We start from the raw sequence: 19,053 nt of genomic DNA, 5'->3' as shown, positions 1-19,053 counted from the left end.
CCCACATTGGGCTCCCTGCTCCGCAGGGAGCCTGCTTCCCTTCTCTCTCTGCCTGCCTCTCTGCCTACTTGTGATCTCTCTCTCTCTGTTCAAATAAATCAATAAAATCTTTTTTTTAAAAAAATCAACATATGAATTACTAAAATCACAACAAAATAAAAACTGTCTTTTATAAATATCTGTAACAGCATGATATCTATCTCATACCTATATTGCTGAGAGGCCTTTAAAATAAGAATTGGAAGCTGGCAATATTAAATTATCTAAAAGCACCCTCTAGTGGCAAAAAGCAGTTCACATAAAACCAGGCAATATTATCTATGAGTATTCTGACAGTAGTAATCTCAAAAATTTCTAAATGAAAGTGTGGCTATCATTAAATCAGTTTTAATGATTTTTCCACTGCTCTATTCAATAATATAGTCAGGAAAAGTTAATCTATCTTAGTACTAAAAATACATCCAGTATATAAAATACATATATACCTGCAATGCAAATAAAGACACAAGATTTCTTTGTAATTATGTATCTCTTCTATTATTTTTCATTCCCTGAGCTTCTATTCATGGTAAAAGTATTCGCCTCTAGCCCAGGGAAGACTGAATACAAACCAAATGTGTCTAATTTGATTGTATTTTTACTAGAGACAACTACTGTTTAAAATTTTAAATATGATCATCTAAATCACTAAGTATTGATCACAAACCAGTACTGTTTGCCATTAAACTGTATATTACCTGACTAGAAATATCCACAATGTTTCCTATTAACCTTGACTTCACTAATGTTTTTAACTGCTATATTTTACTAGAATAAAGAAAATTTTTCTGTCTTAGAAATCTTGTAATGAAACACTATTTGTAATACTTAGATGCCATAAAACACTTCAATTCTACAAAATAATAGCAATTTCTTCAAAAGCTGATGGCACAAAAAACCTGCCAATGAAAAGCTACTATCTCATTAAAAGAATCTGAATTTTGACTTGGAATATTTTCTTCAGATTTCAGTGTACTCTTATCTTTCTACTACCTATGTCTGGTTAAAAGCTAAGACGTCAATAAAGACCAACTGAAATTTTTTTTTGTTTTTTGCTTTCTGTATTTATTGAATTGGTTCAAAAATGAAGACAGTATTTTTAATAAAAAACAGAGTGGACAAGAGACAACAGCAACCATAATAATCTTATTTTTCAAGCTAATGACTTTCAGAATAATATATAAGCAATTTTTACATTTTTAATTTAAGCTTACAATCATTTTTTTTAATTCTACCACACTGCAAATACTTGTGAAAATAAATAAAAAAGTAAATGATGCATAGATCTAGGAAAATTTCTTAAAAACTGAACTACTGCACAACAAATCAATGTGAGAATAATATGTGTAAGTAATACAAAAATGCATTTAAATACAGTCACAACATGTTTCATAATTCATAAGTGTACTTCACCTACTTACTGTTTATAATAATCTCTGGGTTCTAGAATTGGATGATTTTTTACCAACTCATTTTCCATGTAGTACATTATAACATTTACTGGCTACTGCAAAATTCTGTGAGAAACAAACATGTGCCACTTTGAGCTCATTTACCTACTCCTTCCTTGGGTAAAAATTATATGGTCTTAAAAAAAAACAAAAACAAACTAGGAAAACAAAAAATAATGCTTAGTTCCAGGGAAAACAAAATTGAAAGTTCTTTGATGATTTATAACAGGACAGAATAACATATATCACTGAAATGAAAATCTAATTTATGTACATTATTCTCCTAAATTAATTAAAGTTTAATCTAAAAAGAGTCTAATGGACTCTTTTTTTTAGATGACTGAAAAAGACAATCAGTTTAAAAAAGTTAATGAAAAGTCAGGAAAGAAACTATAAGATACATAAAATGACAATTCCTATTACCTCAAAGTTTACATCCCTTGCCTGAATGGAAAACAATAACAACAACAACCAAAACCAAAAACACTAATGAATACAATTATAAAGTATAAGCATAAATAAATTTCAGAGAAAATTAAAAGCCACAAATTTCTACATTAACCCTTACACAGTTGATCATAATCATAAATGAGAAATTAGAAATGGCCTATAGAAGATTTGCTTACACCTTTATAAGATCAAAGCTGTTTTCTTTCCATTCAACAGAAATTACTAAGGAATTATTAAACCTGGGCTGCACAGGCAATCAAAGAATCTACTACTAAATACTGTTACATTGAAAGTGACAACAATTAAAAGCTGTATTTTAGCCAAAGTTAAAGTATAATTAAGTTTTTGTGAATGTTTATTACATAAGTCAGCTGTGCATTAAAGCAGTACATTTTCAGTGTTGTTTTTTTTTTTACTGTGATGTGAATGGTATTTCAATATTAAACACTAAACAGAAAATATAAGTAGGAAAAATTAGACCCTAGCCAACTCATCACTACATCTAACTATATTTCAAGGGAAATCAAAAAATAATACTTTTTACCTGCATGCCCTGCAGTAATGATTAATTACCCAAATTATTTATTAGGGTCAGGTGGTTTGCTTTGAAATCCATTAAAATAATTTCTAAATTCAGACACAGAAATTAACATGTAGAATTTTGCAAGAATCTTGTGCCTCTTACATTAAATAATTATTTTCAAACTTTGCAAAAATAAGGAAGTAGTTAACTAAAACTCCTCAGACATGAGGTAATGAAAAAGAAAAAAGTGAAATATGGAGACACAATAGAAACAGAAATAGTTGAACTATTCAACTAACACACAGAGAAAAAAAAGTCATTAAGTTATAACTAGAATAAAATACATTTATATTTTTTAGTCTTGTGTCTCTGAAAAGGAAATTGCATAATTACATTTTAAAGAATAAATAAAGATCTCTAAATTATATAATTAATGATATATCGAGTAAAGGACAACATAGACCTGTAGAGGTTGAATTCCTCTCTTTTTAAAATATTTATAAAATTAACTGTAAAACAGCCCTACAGGAAAATGACCTTACATAACTAACTGCAACTGAAAATACTCTCTTCGTTTGCAAAATTCCAAGCATCCAATCTTATACTACGTGAAAATAGGCACCAATAATAAAAATGTTTGTTCTGACTTTTCCTCAAAGTAACGATCATCCTAAAGCTTGAAGGGCTGAGCACTAGCATTTGATTTTGTGAAGGTATGCTTAATGTGCTTCAACAACTGTAAAAGAAAAGTAATACCTAAGTTAATGTTTCCACTTGAAATTATTCTCTGACAGATGAGTGACTATTTCCTTGAATGGCACAGTTTGGGGTATCAGGTATTTATTATATACAGTATATGTACACATTCATATATATACACACACATTTCACAGCCAAAGAATTATGCTCCAAAAATTGCTGAAAAAAGTATTTTGAATAATTTTAGCATAAAATCTCTAAAGGAAGTGCTCTAGCTGTCCAAGCAGCAACAGTCGTAAAATTCTGGACTTAGCTTTTTTGGGGCTCTCTATTCACAGAACCATTCTTCGAATGCCACATTCACAGCAAAACTTTGCCCATTCTACAGGGTATTTAGTCCCACACTCATGGCAGAATTTTGGTAAGTGTCCTGCTGAATTTCCTTCCATGACTTTACTGTTTCCGCCATTAAGTGAAGATACATAGTCTCCATCCGGCCTGAAGGAGTACAGGAAGAAAAGTGGAAACACAAGTTCTTGTCAGCAGTTTTCATAACCCTTAGAAAACAGTACTTAATACTAAGTATAAGTAAAAGCTTGCTTAGTTTTAATATTTTTTCTAGTTCAAATTTTAAAACCCCTTTTAGTTAATAATGAAATACTAAATATTTTCTTTGGCATTATATTTGTCCCTGTTTATGAGAATTTTTCATGAGCAAATACCACCACACTTTCCATCTGTTCAATGTATTAGGCATATACTACAATGGGAATAGAATGGAAATTTATACTGTCCCTTCTGTAAAACTATCACTAAAAAAACTGGAACCTTGCCCTGAGGAAAGACAGACATCTTTCTTCCAAATATATAATTTAATAAATATGTATATATTATTACATCTATCATAAAACTATATATGTATATAAAACTTCTCCCAATGTGTGATGTTATTTTCACTGTATCCATGGAGTCTTTTCACTTGAATTCTCATCATTACTCAGGTTGAATCTTGTTAGGTCCTTTGGTCTAATTTGGTTATACACACTCAAATTCTTTCATCCTGCATCCCCTGTACTGCAATCCTCATGGCTCTGGACACTCACTGCCACTCTAAACTGTGTCCCCTTTTGCTTTATTGTTTTCCACCCAACATGCAATATATGTCATTTTTGTTACATCTTGTCTTCTCCATAAGACTGTGAGTTCCCCAAGTGCAGGGATCTTTATCTATTTTGTTACTGCTCTAAGTCTAGGATCAAGAGAAGTACCTGATATAAACTCATCTCTCAGTAAATACTTTTATTGAGTAAATGAATGAATGAGTAACATATAAAGAAGATAGATAAAGTAAAATATTTGGTCCTTTTAAAATGATAAAGTAAACTTTCAAGACTGATCAACAAAAAAGGAATAAATACTCAGAATGAAAGGATAGAACTATAGATATAGATAGAAAATATCTTATAGGTAGAAAAATATCTTATGAAAATTGATTTCAAACCAACTATAACACTAAATAGACAGAATCATTAAAGTGACTGAATCAGTAATTAACATACCTCTCATCAGTTAATCAGTAATTAACATACCTCCTCATCAGTGAGCATGCGCAGGCGTGTGTGCACACGCACACACGCGCGCGCGCGCGCGCACACACACACACACAGTGGACTCATAGTAATTTTACGTGGCAAGTTCTAGGGGCACCTGAGTGGCTCAGTCTGTTAAATGTCTGCCTTCAGCTCAGGTCATGATCCCAGGACCCTGGAATAGAGCCCTGTTCAGCAGGGAATCTGCTTCTCCCTCACCTTCTGCCCCTCTCCCCCACTCATGCCTTCTCTCTCTCTCACACTCTATTAAATAAATAAATAAAATACTAAGAAAAAATCATGGTAAGTTTCCTACTAAGCTTTTCCAGCAGAGGGGGTTGAAAAACAACATTCCGCAATTTCTTTTCGAAGGTCAGTAAAACCATTATATTCAGACTAAGAGAATATAAAATTATAATCAACAACTATTAACTTGGAAATGCATGTAAATCTCCAAGAATTTTAGCAAGCACAATCTACAAACATATGCAATTCAAGACACTTCAGATTTATTCCAGAAAATAATACTGATTTAACATTAGGAAGTCTATTAATATAATTTATCACATAAACAGATTCAGGGATTTAAAAATATTGATTTTACATATATGCATACATATATATATAATATCCAATAACATTCACCACCTATTTTTTATTTTAAAAAAACATTTAGAAAATCAGGAATAAAAAGGAATGTCACTGATAAAATGTAGATTATAGAATCCTATATCAGTCCTCATGTTCAATGGTGACATTTAAGAAGCATTTTCTTTAAAAAGCAGAAATGTCACAAGAATATCAGTTATAATCATTTCTATTTTAATATATATAGTACAACATAAAGAGAACTCTTTTTCTGGTTCTTTGGTCATATCTAACATGGGGATAACTTCCTAGCTTTCTTTAATGAAAACCTTTCAAAAGGTGGAATGCCAGCTGTGTTTCTAGGCAACAGTACTTACACGCAATCCACAGAAATTAGACATCCCTCAAGACAACCTGAAAGCTATGTATACAGGGCTGTTACAAGAGAAACTGGTTCCCTTTGGGGACACAGAATTTCCAATTAAACTGATCCTACACACATCTGTTAAGATCTTGTTCTCTCATACCTAAGCTGTCACTTGGACAGCCAAAGAAAACCAGCTCCAGGACTTGGGCAAGGGCTCCCAGGAAAGAGTAACACTAGACACTGCCTACTGCATTTCCTATTTCCTATAAATAATCCTAATGTCATATTTTACCATGTGATTACCTCTAGCTGAGCCTAAGACAACCTCTTAATGGACATTTCAAGAGCCCTGCTTTAGGGGAAGGGGCATGAGGAGACGGGAAGGGAAAGCTGAGTTTCTAAATCTCCACTTTGTGCAAGTCTAAGAAATCACTGTCCTCTCTCCCAAAATGACACTAAAATTCAAGAATTTAAGTAGGGGACGCCTGGGTGGCTCAGTTGGTTAAGCAGCTGCCTTCGGCTCAGGTCATGATCCCAGCATCCTGGGATCGAGTCCCACATCGGGCTCCTTGCTCCGCAGGGAGCCTGCTTCTCCCTCTGACTCTGCCTTCCACTCTGTCTGCCTGTGCTCGCTCTCGCTCGCTCTCTGACAAATAAATAAATAAAATCTTTAAAAAAAAAAAAAAGAATTTAAGTAGGCAAGATCAGTCAAAATCTCAAATGTAAGTGCAATGTCAGAGTTAATTTACCAAGCTGACCTCTGGTTTCCTTTATTTACTTACCTGTGGAACTTTCTCTTACTTTTCTGAGAGCTAAGCTACACATTCAGAAGGATATTTGCCCCATTTTGTGTAACATTTCTAGGTGTTTTCGGTGGAAGGACTATCCAGAAAATGTAGCCTAACACACTTCCAGAAAAAGAAATCTGTGAAATTTCTTCATCTGTTGTGGTTATAATTATTCTATCTGGGTAGTGTAGTAAGTCAAGTGAACAAGGTTCAGGGCTTACTATCACATATTAACCATTTAAAAAGAAAGAAATAAAAGAAAACAAAAAAGAATTCAAACTCATTTTTAATGGGATTTTTGCCCCTGCCTGTTGTCACTTTATTTGTCTACCTCTTTAGAAAGATAAGATGAATTTTTTATTTAAGCACATGTATTTATTAAGTTTCCCATTTTATGAGAGATGTTAATCCTACATTCAGCATGGATTCAAAACACAAGGCTCCAGATATACAACAACACAGCAAGCCAGCTTTGGGAGCCCAAGAAACATTAAGTTCACTTCTTTAATATTTAAAATGTATCAAAGCCTTAGGTGAAACAAACAGTATTTATGAAAGAATCTATCTGCAAAGGTAGCATTTCACCTATTCCTTTATGGTTCTCATCCTTTGTTATGCATAATCATTACTCTTAAAATTTTAAAAATCCAGGGGCGCCTGGGTGGCTCAGTGGGTTAAGCCTCTGCCTTCAGCTCAGGTCATGATCTCAGGGTTCTGGGATCGAGCCCCACATTGGGCTCTCTGCTTCCTCCTCTCTCTCTCTCTGCTTGCCTCTCTGCCTACTTGTGATCTCTGTCAAATAAATAAAATCTTTAAAAAAAAAATTTTAAAATCCAAACCAAAGAAATCAAAATCTCTCTGGGAAGGACATGGACATGTTCATTTTTAGAAAGTTCCACAGGTGCTTCTTTCTGAAGGGCAACAACCAAGACTGACAGCTAAAACCCTGAATATTTAAAAATCTATCCCTGGATTAAATCTGAATAATGGATAGCTGTATATGTTTTATACTTATAACGAAAGCAGACAACATATATAGTTACATATAGCACATATATATCACAGCAAATTTTGGTGAATCATAGGATATCATGTTATAGGCCTGTATTGAGGGCATCTTAAAAAAACATCTTATGAAATGCATTGTCATACTTATAGTAGAGATTTTAATTAAGAAGTTATCCATTGAATGGGGAAGGTGAATTGGTGGAAGGTGGTCAAAAGGTATAAACTTCCAATTAGGAGATAAACCAGGTACAAGGGATGTAATATACAACATAATGACTATAGCTAATGCTGCTATGTGATAGGGACATTGCTAAGAGAGTAAATTCTAAAAGTTCTCAATGGAGAAATTTTTTTTTTACCTTTTTCCTTCTTTTTATTATATCTGTATGAGAAGATGGGTGTTACCCAAACTTACTATGGTAATCATTTCATAATATATGTAAATCAAATCATCATGCTGTAGGCCTTAAACTTATACATTGATGTATGATAATTACTTCTCAATAAAACCAGAGGAAAAAAGTTATCTGTTATATTATCCAGTGACTCTTCAAACTCTTACTCTTCACAATGCCATGATACTCCATGTGGAAAACCCTAAAGATTCCACCCCAAAATTTCTAGAACTCATACATAATTCAACGAAGTGGCAGGATATAAAATCAATGGACAGAAATCAGCTGCATTTCTGTACACCAACAATAAGACAGAAGGAAGAGAAATTAAGGAATTGATCCCACTTACAACTGCACCAAAACCCATAAGATCCCTAAGAATAAACCTAACCATGAAAGAAACTGAGAAAGACACAAAGAAATGGAAAAACATTCCATGTTCATGGGTTGGAAAAACAAATATTATTAAGATGTTTAAGCTACCTAGAGAAATTTATACATTTAGTACAACCCCTACCAAAATACCATCAACTTTTTTCATAGAACTGGAACAAATAATCCCCAAATTTGTATGGAACCAGAAAAAACCCCAAATAGCCAGAGGAATGTTGAAAAAGAAAACCAAAGTAGGTGGCATCATAATTCCGGACTTGAAGCTATATTACAAAGCTGTAATCATCGAGACAATATGGTACTGGCACAAAAACAGACACATAGGTCAATGGAACAGAATAGAGAACCCAGAAATGGACCCTCAACTCTATGGTCAACCAATCTTGGACAAAGTAGGAAAAAAATATCCAATGGAAAAAGGACAGTCTTTTCAACAAATGTTCTTAGGAAAATTGGACACCCATATGCAGGAGAATTAAACTGGACCATTTCCTTGTACCATACAAAAGCAGACTCAAAAATAGATGAAAGACTTAAATGTGAGACAGGAATCCATTAAAATCCTAGAGGAAAACACAGGCAGTGACCTCTTTGACCTCAGCTGCAGCAACTTCTTACATCTCCAAAGGCAAGGAAAACAAAGGCAAAATGAACTATTGGGACTTCATGAAGATAAAAAGCTTCTGCACAAAAGAAACAGTCAACAAAACCAAAAGATAGCCAACAGAATGGGAGAAGATATTTGCAAATGTCCTATCAGATAATGGTCTAGTATACAAAATCTATAAAGAACTTACCAAACTCAACACCCAAAAAACAAATAATCCAACCAAGAAATGGGCAGAAGACACAAACAGACATTTCACCAAAGAAGACATACAGATGGCCAACAGACTCATGAAAAAATGCTTACCATCACTCAGTATCAGAGAAATACAAACCAAAACCACAATGATATATCACCTCACACTGGTCAGGATGGCTAAAATTAACAAGTTAGGGAAAAACAGATGTTGGCGAGGATGAGGAGAAAGGGAAACCCTCTCACACTGCTGGTGGGAATGAAAGCTGGTATAGCCACTCTGGAAAATATTGTGGAGGTTCCTCAAAAAGTTGAAAATAGAGAAGCTACCCTAGGACCCAGCAATTGCACTACCAGGGATTTACCCCAAAGACACAAAAGTAGTGATCAGAAGAGACACCTACATCCCAATGTTTATAGCAGCAATGTTCATGAGAGAACTATGGAAAGAGACCAGATGTCCACAAATGAATGGGTAAAGAAGATGTGGGGTATGTGTGTGTGTGTGTGTGTGTGTGTGTTACAAATTGGAATATTACTCAGCCATCAAAAAATGAAATCTTGCCACTTGCAATGACGTGGATGGAACTGCTAAGTGAAATATGTCAATCAGAGAAAGTCAACTACATAATCTCACTCATGTGGAATTTAAGAACTCATATGTGGAATTTAAGAAACAAAACAAAGGTTTATAGAGGAAGAGAGGGGAAAATAAAACAAGACGAAATGAGAGAGGGAGACAAACAATAAGAGACTCTTGAACACAGGAAAAAAAACTGAGGGTTGCTGGAGGGGAGATGGGCAGGGAGATGAATTAACTGGGTGATGGGACAGTAAGGAGGGCATGGGATGTAATGAGTACTGGGTGTTATATAAGACTGATGAATCAATGAACTCTACCTCTGAGACTAATAATATACTATGTGTTAATTACTTGAAAGTAAATAAAATAAAATTATAAAAATCGTAATAAATTATCCAGTGACTCCATGAGAATTCATAGGCAGATTTTTGAAGTCTCAGACCTAGGTGTGCTCTCACAGAGAAATTATTATTATTTTTTTTAATACAACATGAATCATGTAACTAACTATTCCTGTACTCTGGCCACTACAAATTTGGATCTAATTTATGGCCAAAACCTAGCCTGTATACAGCATCTCATGACACATATTTTGGGACTAACGTTATTCCTTCTTTTTCCTTTAGCTCTTAATTCTCATTTTTCCTTTTCATATTTTCAATTTTGTATAATATTTTATCTCACTGTAGGTCATGGATCTCTGTATACTGCCTTAAAACTTTCTGTAATAAGGAGATATAGATATAGAGATATATAGATATAACTGGAATGATTTGTTTTATACTTAAAGAGAGCGAATGTCAGATGTACAAATACTGTGACAGATAAGAAAGGGAAGTACATGGATAATCACAAGCTCAGCAGGTAATTTAAATAAATTTAAATACTGCTGAAAATTATAATGCCAGTCTAAAGGGTCTATTACTCAATTTGCAGAGGTAAAAATAATCATGTTACACTTAAAATTAAGATATAGAACACAAATGAATGCAGTAAAACTGAACAAACTGTTCCCAAGCATTGACAATAATAATACAAGGTCTAGAAAAATATCATTTATGAAAAAAAATCATTTATGCCCAAACTATTTAGTGTACAGCTTAAAGTGAAAATAAATCATATAGCAAAGGAAAAATCAGATTTTCTATTAAAAGCCTGATACATATTTTGTATTTGGTCCTTAGAAGACTACGTATATTCATTTTTATTTTAATTAATAGACTCTCAGAACTAAACATACCTGGCTATGTAGCTCTCAGTATATGTTTTTCTTTTGTTTGTAACCACACCTGAGGAAGGATTTCTTGCCAAACTTGGTGGTGTGGAATTCCGAGGTTTGATGTTAGTTCTAGAAGAGAGAAAGAGATGGCATAATGAAAAGGTATTGAATAGCAAGCATTTATTTCTTATATTGCTTATTTACATGATTAATTTTGAAGCTGTAGAAAGGTGAATTCAAAAGAGTAAAACTGAATTATTTTAAATCTGAAAACAACAGTAGTTAAAACAAAGGATAAACCAAAGCATTTTGCATTTACTAACATTAACTTGATTGTAAATAAAATTAATTTAAAAAACCATATATATATATATATATATATATATACGTGTGTGTACACACATATGCTTTACATGAAATTTTAAGTCAATAATCCTGACAGGCATTAGGTTTTTAAAAATTTAAATCTATAATTCCTTCAAAATAGAGAGGTATCTTGTTAAATGCCTATGAATAACTGTTAAATAATGTTATATATTATGAGATATGGTTAAATCCAAGAAAAAAACCATAGGCTAACCATTTTAATAATTTTCAATTTATGAAAGCCTGTTTTTGGAAATAGCAACTAAAATAAATGGGTTAATATAATTTTCCCTTATAAGACTTAATCTCACCAAGTATACAGCCTGGGCTATCTGCTACTAGTAGAGGATTTCTGGTTGGATTATCACTTAATTCCCTTTATGAAATTTCAGGAAACAAAGAAAGCTCAGAGGGTTGAATGATGGTACAATGGTAAAAGTATAGGATTTGAGATTCAGATGAATCTGGATTCAAATCCCAATTGCTACTGACTAATATGGAGGTAGTGGCCAACCTGTATCCAAGTTCCCCCATTTATAAAGTATGACTATCATCACTTACCTTAGAAGAAATTGTGGATACCAACTGCAATTTATATAAACATTTAGAATAGTTGATGATGATGATGATACTATTATTACTATTATCGATATTGATACTGTTCCTAGTCAACATTGACAAAATGTTGCTTATTACTACATTTGGTACAGATTTCTAATAGCTTTCATATATAAAGTTACTTCCTCCTCATAATAATCCAATGGATTAAGTAGTATTAATAACTCCATTTTAGAAATGAGGCAACTGAGGCAAAGAGTGGTTAAGTAACAACCAAGGTGACATCCAGTATGTTGCTGAACTTGGGGTCATATGGTAAATAAAGAGCTAGTTCCTCTTTAGAGATTTAGTCAAATCTTTTCATTTCAGAGATATGCAATATTGTGTTATAGCAACAAACAGAATACTTTTTAAAACTCCTTTAGATTGTAAGTTCTTCAACTATGGCTGAAATTTTTCCCCTTTATAAAGCAAAGCTGGAGAGTCTGAAAATTCTACATAGCCACCTCCATAGCCACCTCCAAAATACACACAGGTTAATAACTACATCTATTTTTTGAATGCCAAATATGATGCCAGGTACTATGAATACTTTACTTGGTTTAATCTTCATAGCAATCTCAGAAGATATTATTCCCATTTTAAAATTGAAGAAAATCATATTAGAGAAATTATGTAAGCTACAAAGCTATTTCAAGGCTACAGTATTTGAACCTGAATTTAGGTGGGTCATATTACAAATCTTATTATATTCAATAGGAATGCTGTCTGTTGTTCAAAGAGAGGCTGCTTTGAATAGTTACTTCAAATTTTTTCTAAACTTTGACTAGAACCATCTTGGTAAATGATTGGGTTACCCTGGCCCTCTTCAAATGCCTGCTGATAGTCTAACCATGACATATACTCTACTCTTAAATAGCCCTCTAGGAAGTTGAACTGCTATAGTACCTTTTCAGGAATTCAATCTCTAAGAAAATCACTGCCAAACAATAGCAATTCCTCCAGTGAGAATTGTAAGAGAACTAGAAAGGACACATTTTTTATTTTTTGGCTCTAGAACAAAGCCTTGTTAGAAATCCTATCACCTTCATTTAATATGTACATGAGATACACAGATAATACAAATATACCTATGGATATAGACACATAACCTCACCATGTCTATGAAGTTATTCAAAAAATTAGAAAATAACGCTTAAAAAAATTAGAAAATAAAAACTAGGGGGAGAAAAAAAGAAGAGAAAAATTAGAGAAATAAGATTATCATCAGTAACCATCATTCTTAACTACCTATCATGTACTTTTAGTAACTGTTTCTAAGAGGTGGAATCTGAGCATAGGGAACCATTCTTAAGAGATTGGGAAGAACAGTCTTGATTAGTACTTAAAACATGTTGACATAATCTCACATGGTCAACACTTTTTTGTTCCTGTCCAGAGTTTGAAAAATGCTACCCTTATTCTGTACCTGCAGTCAGCTTGTTCTAGGTCAAAAAATAACAAAAGAAGGTTTAATTTTGGAATTATACTTACTCCACCTTATTGTTAATCAGTGTTTCTTTGAAACACATTTCAGAGAGACTAGAGAACAACAACAGTACTAAGAAAAATGGCTCAGGGCACAAATTCTTCCTCATATGATTTATCATGAACTACTTAAAAATAACACATGGGTGCTGCTAATATTTTAAAGGTTTCTCCCAACTTTATTTTCTATTTAATTAAATTAATCCTTCTTTTCGTATGTGGTAAGACAATGCTGTAGTAGGAGTTGGTTTAAAAGTTAACTAAGAGGGGCGCCTGGGTGGCTCAGTGGGTTAAAGCCTCTGCCTTTGGCTGGGGTCATGATCCCAGAGTCCTGTGACTGACCCCACATCGAGCTCTCTTCTCAGCAGGGAGCTTGCTTCCCCCTCTCTCTGCCTGCCTCTCTGCCTACTTGCGATCTGTCAAATAAATAAATAAAATCTTAAAAAAAATAAAAATAAAAGTTAACTAAGTGAACTCTGTTTAATAATATATTTTTCAACTTTAATAAGTAATTTATCTGATTCAAATTTCATCATTTTAAAATGGGAGAGCCAGAGTTGGTATTAGAGCCCCATCTAGAAAACCCTTTAGACATCTATGGAAGAGTTCCAAGGTGACTGCCCTTGCCACTCACCTCTGTTTTCAGCTTTCTGTGCCAGTACAGAGGAGAGTGTCATATCTTTTTCCCCATTTTATGTGGAATTTGTAGCAATTTAACCAAAAGACTGAAAATCCCTAGACTGAATATTCTCTAAAATCTCTTTGTTTTCTGCCTTTTTATAATTAATCATCCTAACTAAAAAATAATACAGCAATATTACATATTATGTATGGCATAATATCCCCTGTACTCTTCTATTTGAACATATTACTCCTAAGGGGTGACTGTGTGGCACAGTCAGTTAAGCATTCGACTCCTGATTCCAGTGTAGGTGGTGATCTTGGGTTCATGGAATTAAGACCTGCGTCAGGCTTCATGCAAGGGTGGGGTCTGCTTGGGAGTCTTTTTTCCTCTTCCTCTGCCCCTCGTGCCCTGTGCCCTGTGCTCTCTCTCAAATAAATAAATCTTTAAAAATATATATATACTCCTGAAAGAAAGCTTCATAAAGATAACAATCATTGAAGGTGACTAATATTTCAACCCCTCTAAAAGTTAAAATTTAATAGAAATAAATGTATGCTAAAAACAGCTTTATTTAGAACAACAGAAATGTTCATCTGACACATAGTGTTTTAAATCCTATAAGATTATTTAGCACTTCTTGGCTTAAAAATGATTAAAATAAGATTTTTTTAAATATAGGAATGTATAAGTTTATAGTATTCAATTATACAAAGGCTTTAAGGAAATATCTGAAAAAGGTTAACCAAACTGAGTTACAAATACTTACTTGTAAATGGGTAATAACTCATGTCTTTTGATGGCACTGTCTGATTTTGTATCACTGTCATACAACCTTTGCACATGTCTTCCAGTTCGAAGTGGAGGGCCTAACTTGTCCATCTTACTATTAAAATATATAAAGGTGTACCCATAAGGAGACTGCTGTTTGTTTCTTTATATTAAAAAAAATTTTTTTTAAACATTATTCTGGTTCATCAGAAATCTACCCCCCACGCTCTTAATTACTGGACTGCCAGGCTAAGGACTGTCAAAAAGAATCCTTGGATGTCATACAATGTCCGCTATTAGATATGACAATTCTGCCGCTCCTGGCCACCCTGCCAGTTGTGATGAACACCCAAACAAACGCCACATTTATACACAGCAGGGCATTGGAAGCAGTAAAGAAACTTAAGAAGGACAAAAATTGTTTCAAATAAAATTTGTGAACCTAGAAGTGAACTAGAAGTTACTATCCTGATAAGTAAGACTGAGCTGATATTCCTTGAGTTCACAAATAACCTAATTTTTCTCCTTCCCTGATTTCATAGTACTTTTCTCCTTTTTCTTATTATTTTATAATTTTTCTTACATTTAAAATTCCAAGTATAAAGCAATCAAATAAATGATATTTATATCTTTAACTCTATCTGATTTTATAACAAAGAATGATTATGAAATTTGTACAGAGAATATAAAGCATGATGTATGAAAAAACAGGGTTGGCAATCTGAAAAATCACATGTAGAAATGTTAAGTGGACCTGCTAGCCATCTGAAGTTCTCTTTTTTTTTAACCAAAAGTATAAAGGAGCTCCACCTGGAGGAAAATAGGAATAACTGCAGGTTTGTAGAGATGTCATTGTTTTACATCAACCAAATAACTGAATCCTATGTAATATTACCAACCAATATTCACTCATTGTAGGGAGCAGTGAAAATTAAATTAGGAAGGTAGGAGAACTATCTTAAACAACTACTGAATAACACATTACTGCTTGTTAACTTAAAAAGGATACTCTTTTTAAGGGATGCTTGTTTGCTCCAATGCACTCTTCCACTTACTCGTTAACCCTACAAATCATGAGCACCTACTATGTATCAGGCACTATGCTACACTCTGGGGACACTGTGGTAAATGCATTTTGTCATTTAGTGTCTAAAAGAAGCTGTTCATTGTTCTAGATTATAAAGGGCTCTACAGAGGGACACACTTTATTAATATTTATATTCTTTTGGTATCCTATACATAGCAGGTATTTTATTATGAAAGTTGTTATTAATACTTTGCAGATGGTGGTGCTTGTCCATTTGCTGTGTTATAAATTCAACTCAGATGATCTACTTATGTATATGTATATGTGATTTATATATACATATACACACACACAATTCAAATGTTACGTAGGCTAAATGTCAGTAAATATTATTCTTAAGTTCAAATCACTTACGTTCTTCTATAGTTTGTTACTGTTACTCTATGTTGTTATCAAGGTATAACCAAACAAAAACAAAATTCATAAGTCTCAATAATAAAATCAAGATTATATTTTTACTATGTAAAAATTTATATGGTGTATTTATTTTATAAGCTACACATAATTTTTGTACAAATCTATATATAAATTTTATATATTTGAATATATTTTTATGTATAAACCTTGATTACATATATATATTTTTTGCCATGCAATAATAATCTGCATTGGGGTAATTATATAAATTTAAAAGTTATTAGTTCATGAAAGTATTTAAATCTTCCCCTAAACTAACCCTCATCTTAAGATATGACAAACCATTTCTCAGTACCATCTTCATATTTATTTTAGTGAGCATGAACACTTCCTTGCTCACATCTCCTTTTCTAACAAATCCCTTCATTTTGGTTCCTCAATCTCCAACAGGACTAAAGTTAAGTCAAAGCAGCAACAAGACAAAGGGCTATTTGGGAAGAAATTAAAATCTTTGCAAAAGTAGTAAACTTTTAAAAAGGTGTTTTAAAAAGATGTTCGAAGGCTTCAACAGACTGATCCTTGGTTGAAGTTTCTTTGCCTTTCTTAGTCTTGCAAATCATCAATAACTGACTTAAGGAAAGAAATAAAATGAGTATAAGAACCAGGAAGCCTGTGTCTATTTCATGTTGTGTTCAGACCTCAGGTGTACTGGGTGTTTCAGGTTAGGAAAAAATATTACCTTTACTGATGTTAACACTGAATTTATACATCTGGAGTTACTTTGAGAATTAATAAATTTGGGCAAAGACAACAAAAAGCCTACTTTGTTATGTATTTTTAAATTATTCACAAAGTTTGAGGAACATAATTTCAACGTGGCAGTAATCCACAATGGAACTATCGATACCAATGTTTTTAGCGTGATTCTATGCTATTTTTCTTTTAAAAGTTTCAATTTGGTAATGTTGATTATATACCCAAGGGCTGAAAGAAATTAGGCTGAAATAAATAAATCCATTCAGCAGTAGATGCAGTCTTGCCACTGCTAAGGAAAACATAAGAGGGTATTGTGAAGTCCACTAAGCACACCCACATAGCACACATCTGGTGCAGACTAAGCAATTCGATATACATAATATGATTTCAATCCCATATGAAATTCAAAGATATGTCCTTAAATTGGTACCTAGATTTGGTTAGAGTCAACAACAAAGTATATTTTTAACTTCTTGCTATTCTTTTAATGCAAGCACAGAAATGCGTTGGATAAAAAAAAGTTTAAAAATCCTTTGGTGGGGTGCCTGGGTGGCTCAGTGGGTTAGGCCTCTGTCTTCAGCTCAGTTCAGGAACTCAGGGTCCTGGGATTGAGCCCCACATCGGACTCTCTGCTCAGCAGGGAGCCTGCTTTCCCCCCTCTCTCTGCCTGCCTCTCTGCCTGCTTGTGATCTTCGTCTGTCAAATGAAGAAATAAAATCTTTTTTTTTTAAGATTTTATTTCTTTATTTTACAGAGAGATAGATCACAAATAGGCAGAGTAGCAGGCAGAGAGAAGGAGAAGCAGGATCCTTACTGAGCAGAGAGCCCGTTGTGGGGCTCAATCCCAGGACCCTGGGACCATGACCTGAGCTGAAGGCAGAGGCTTAACCCTCTGAGCCACGCAGGCTCAGAGCACCCCAGAAATAAAATCTTTAAAAAAAAAAAATCCTTTGGTTCCATGGACCACTAACCTACAAAGTTCCCAGATACTTCACATGACTTAAATACATATATATATACATATATATCTACTGTTAAATAATCCTTAAAATCCATAACTTCAAATTATAAATGTCCAATTCCTATGATAATTTACTTATTCTAAAATAGAGAATGCCAACTTTTCTTGTGAAGGGTCAGACAGTAAATATTTTAAGCTTTAATGGCTATGCTATCTCTGTCAAATACTCATCTGTGCCACTGTAACATGAAAGCAATCACAGACAATACATAAATAATTGGGTGTGGCCATATTCCAATAAACCAGTTCTTGGGCAAGTTTTGGCTCTCAGGTCATAGTTCAAAAAGATCAACTGCTCTAGAATATAAAATTCCATATATGAGAGGATGCCAGTACTTTAAGATTTTGAAAAGATATCAGTGATTTTTAAAGGTTTTCCATAGGGGCACCTGGGTGGCTCAGTGGGTTAAAGCCACTGCCTTCGACTCAGGTCATGATCCCAGAGTCCTGGGATCAAGCCCTGCATTGGCTCTCTGCTCAGCAGGGAGCCCGTGTTCCCCCCACTGCCTCTGTTTGCCTCTCTGCCTACTTGTGATCTCTGTCTGTCAAATAAATAAATAAAATCTTTTAAAAAAATTAAAAATAAAGGTTTTCCATATATTAAAGAACTTGATAGATAATAATGTTATCTTGTAATCCCAGACAAATATATATTACTGTCAAACTAATATATTTTATAGATGATGAACTGTAATTTTGACCAAGACTTTTTAATATAAAATGACTATATGTAGTTGAGTATAACTGCCCCAATATAATAGTGTATCTAAAAAGAAATAATACTTTAGCAAGCTTTCAAAATATTTATAGCTGAGAATGAATTCACATTTTAAGAAATACTTGGTAATGAAATCAACCTACTGGAATAGGTTTTATTTGAAAAAAACATTGACCTTGGGAAGGTCCTTGTTTATTGTTGATACCATAAGAGTGAATTACTCAGGAGCATGCAAACCACTCAGTCTTACAAGACTGTGACAACCCTGATATAATAAAAAGATGACTTCTGAAAGAATATTGAAAAAAAATCTACCATTTTGCATTTTGTATCTTCACAGACACACATAGTTATGATGTTCTGGGGCATTTAAAGT

General features: G+C 33.4%; 1 protein-coding gene across 2 annotated transcripts in view; it reads right to left on the bottom strand.

The window, feature by feature from the left end:
• Nucleotides 1–1,089: 1,089 nt before the first annotated feature.
• ZC2HC1A (zinc finger C2HC-type containing 1A) overlaps nucleotides 1,090–19,053 on the bottom strand; it is a 47,411-nt gene continuing 29,447 nt past the window's right edge. Inside the window, exons 8-10 of one of the 2 annotated variants that reach the window (XM_032315583.1) lie at nucleotides 14,737–14,853; nucleotides 10,916–11,023; nucleotides 1,090–3,660 (exon numbers count right to left, since the gene is read on the bottom strand). In XM_032315583.1, the coding sequence (XP_032171474.1) occupies nucleotides 3,495–3,660; nucleotides 10,916–11,023; nucleotides 14,737–14,853 (391 nt within the window). In that variant the 3' untranslated portion in view covers nucleotides 1,090–3,494. The remainder of the gene's footprint in view (nucleotides 3,661–10,915; nucleotides 11,024–14,736; nucleotides 14,854–19,053) is intronic. The other variant, XM_032315582.1, reaches the window with a different exon arrangement.

The sequence above is a fragment of the Mustela erminea genome, chromosome 16, assembly GCF_009829155.1.
Source record: "Mustela erminea isolate mMusErm1 chromosome 16, mMusErm1.Pri, whole genome shotgun sequence".
Lineage (NCBI taxonomy): Eukaryota > Metazoa > Chordata > Mammalia > Carnivora > Mustelidae > Mustela > Mustela erminea.
Note: the sequence above shows the minus strand (reverse complement) of the source record. Positions and strands in the feature narration are given on the sequence as shown.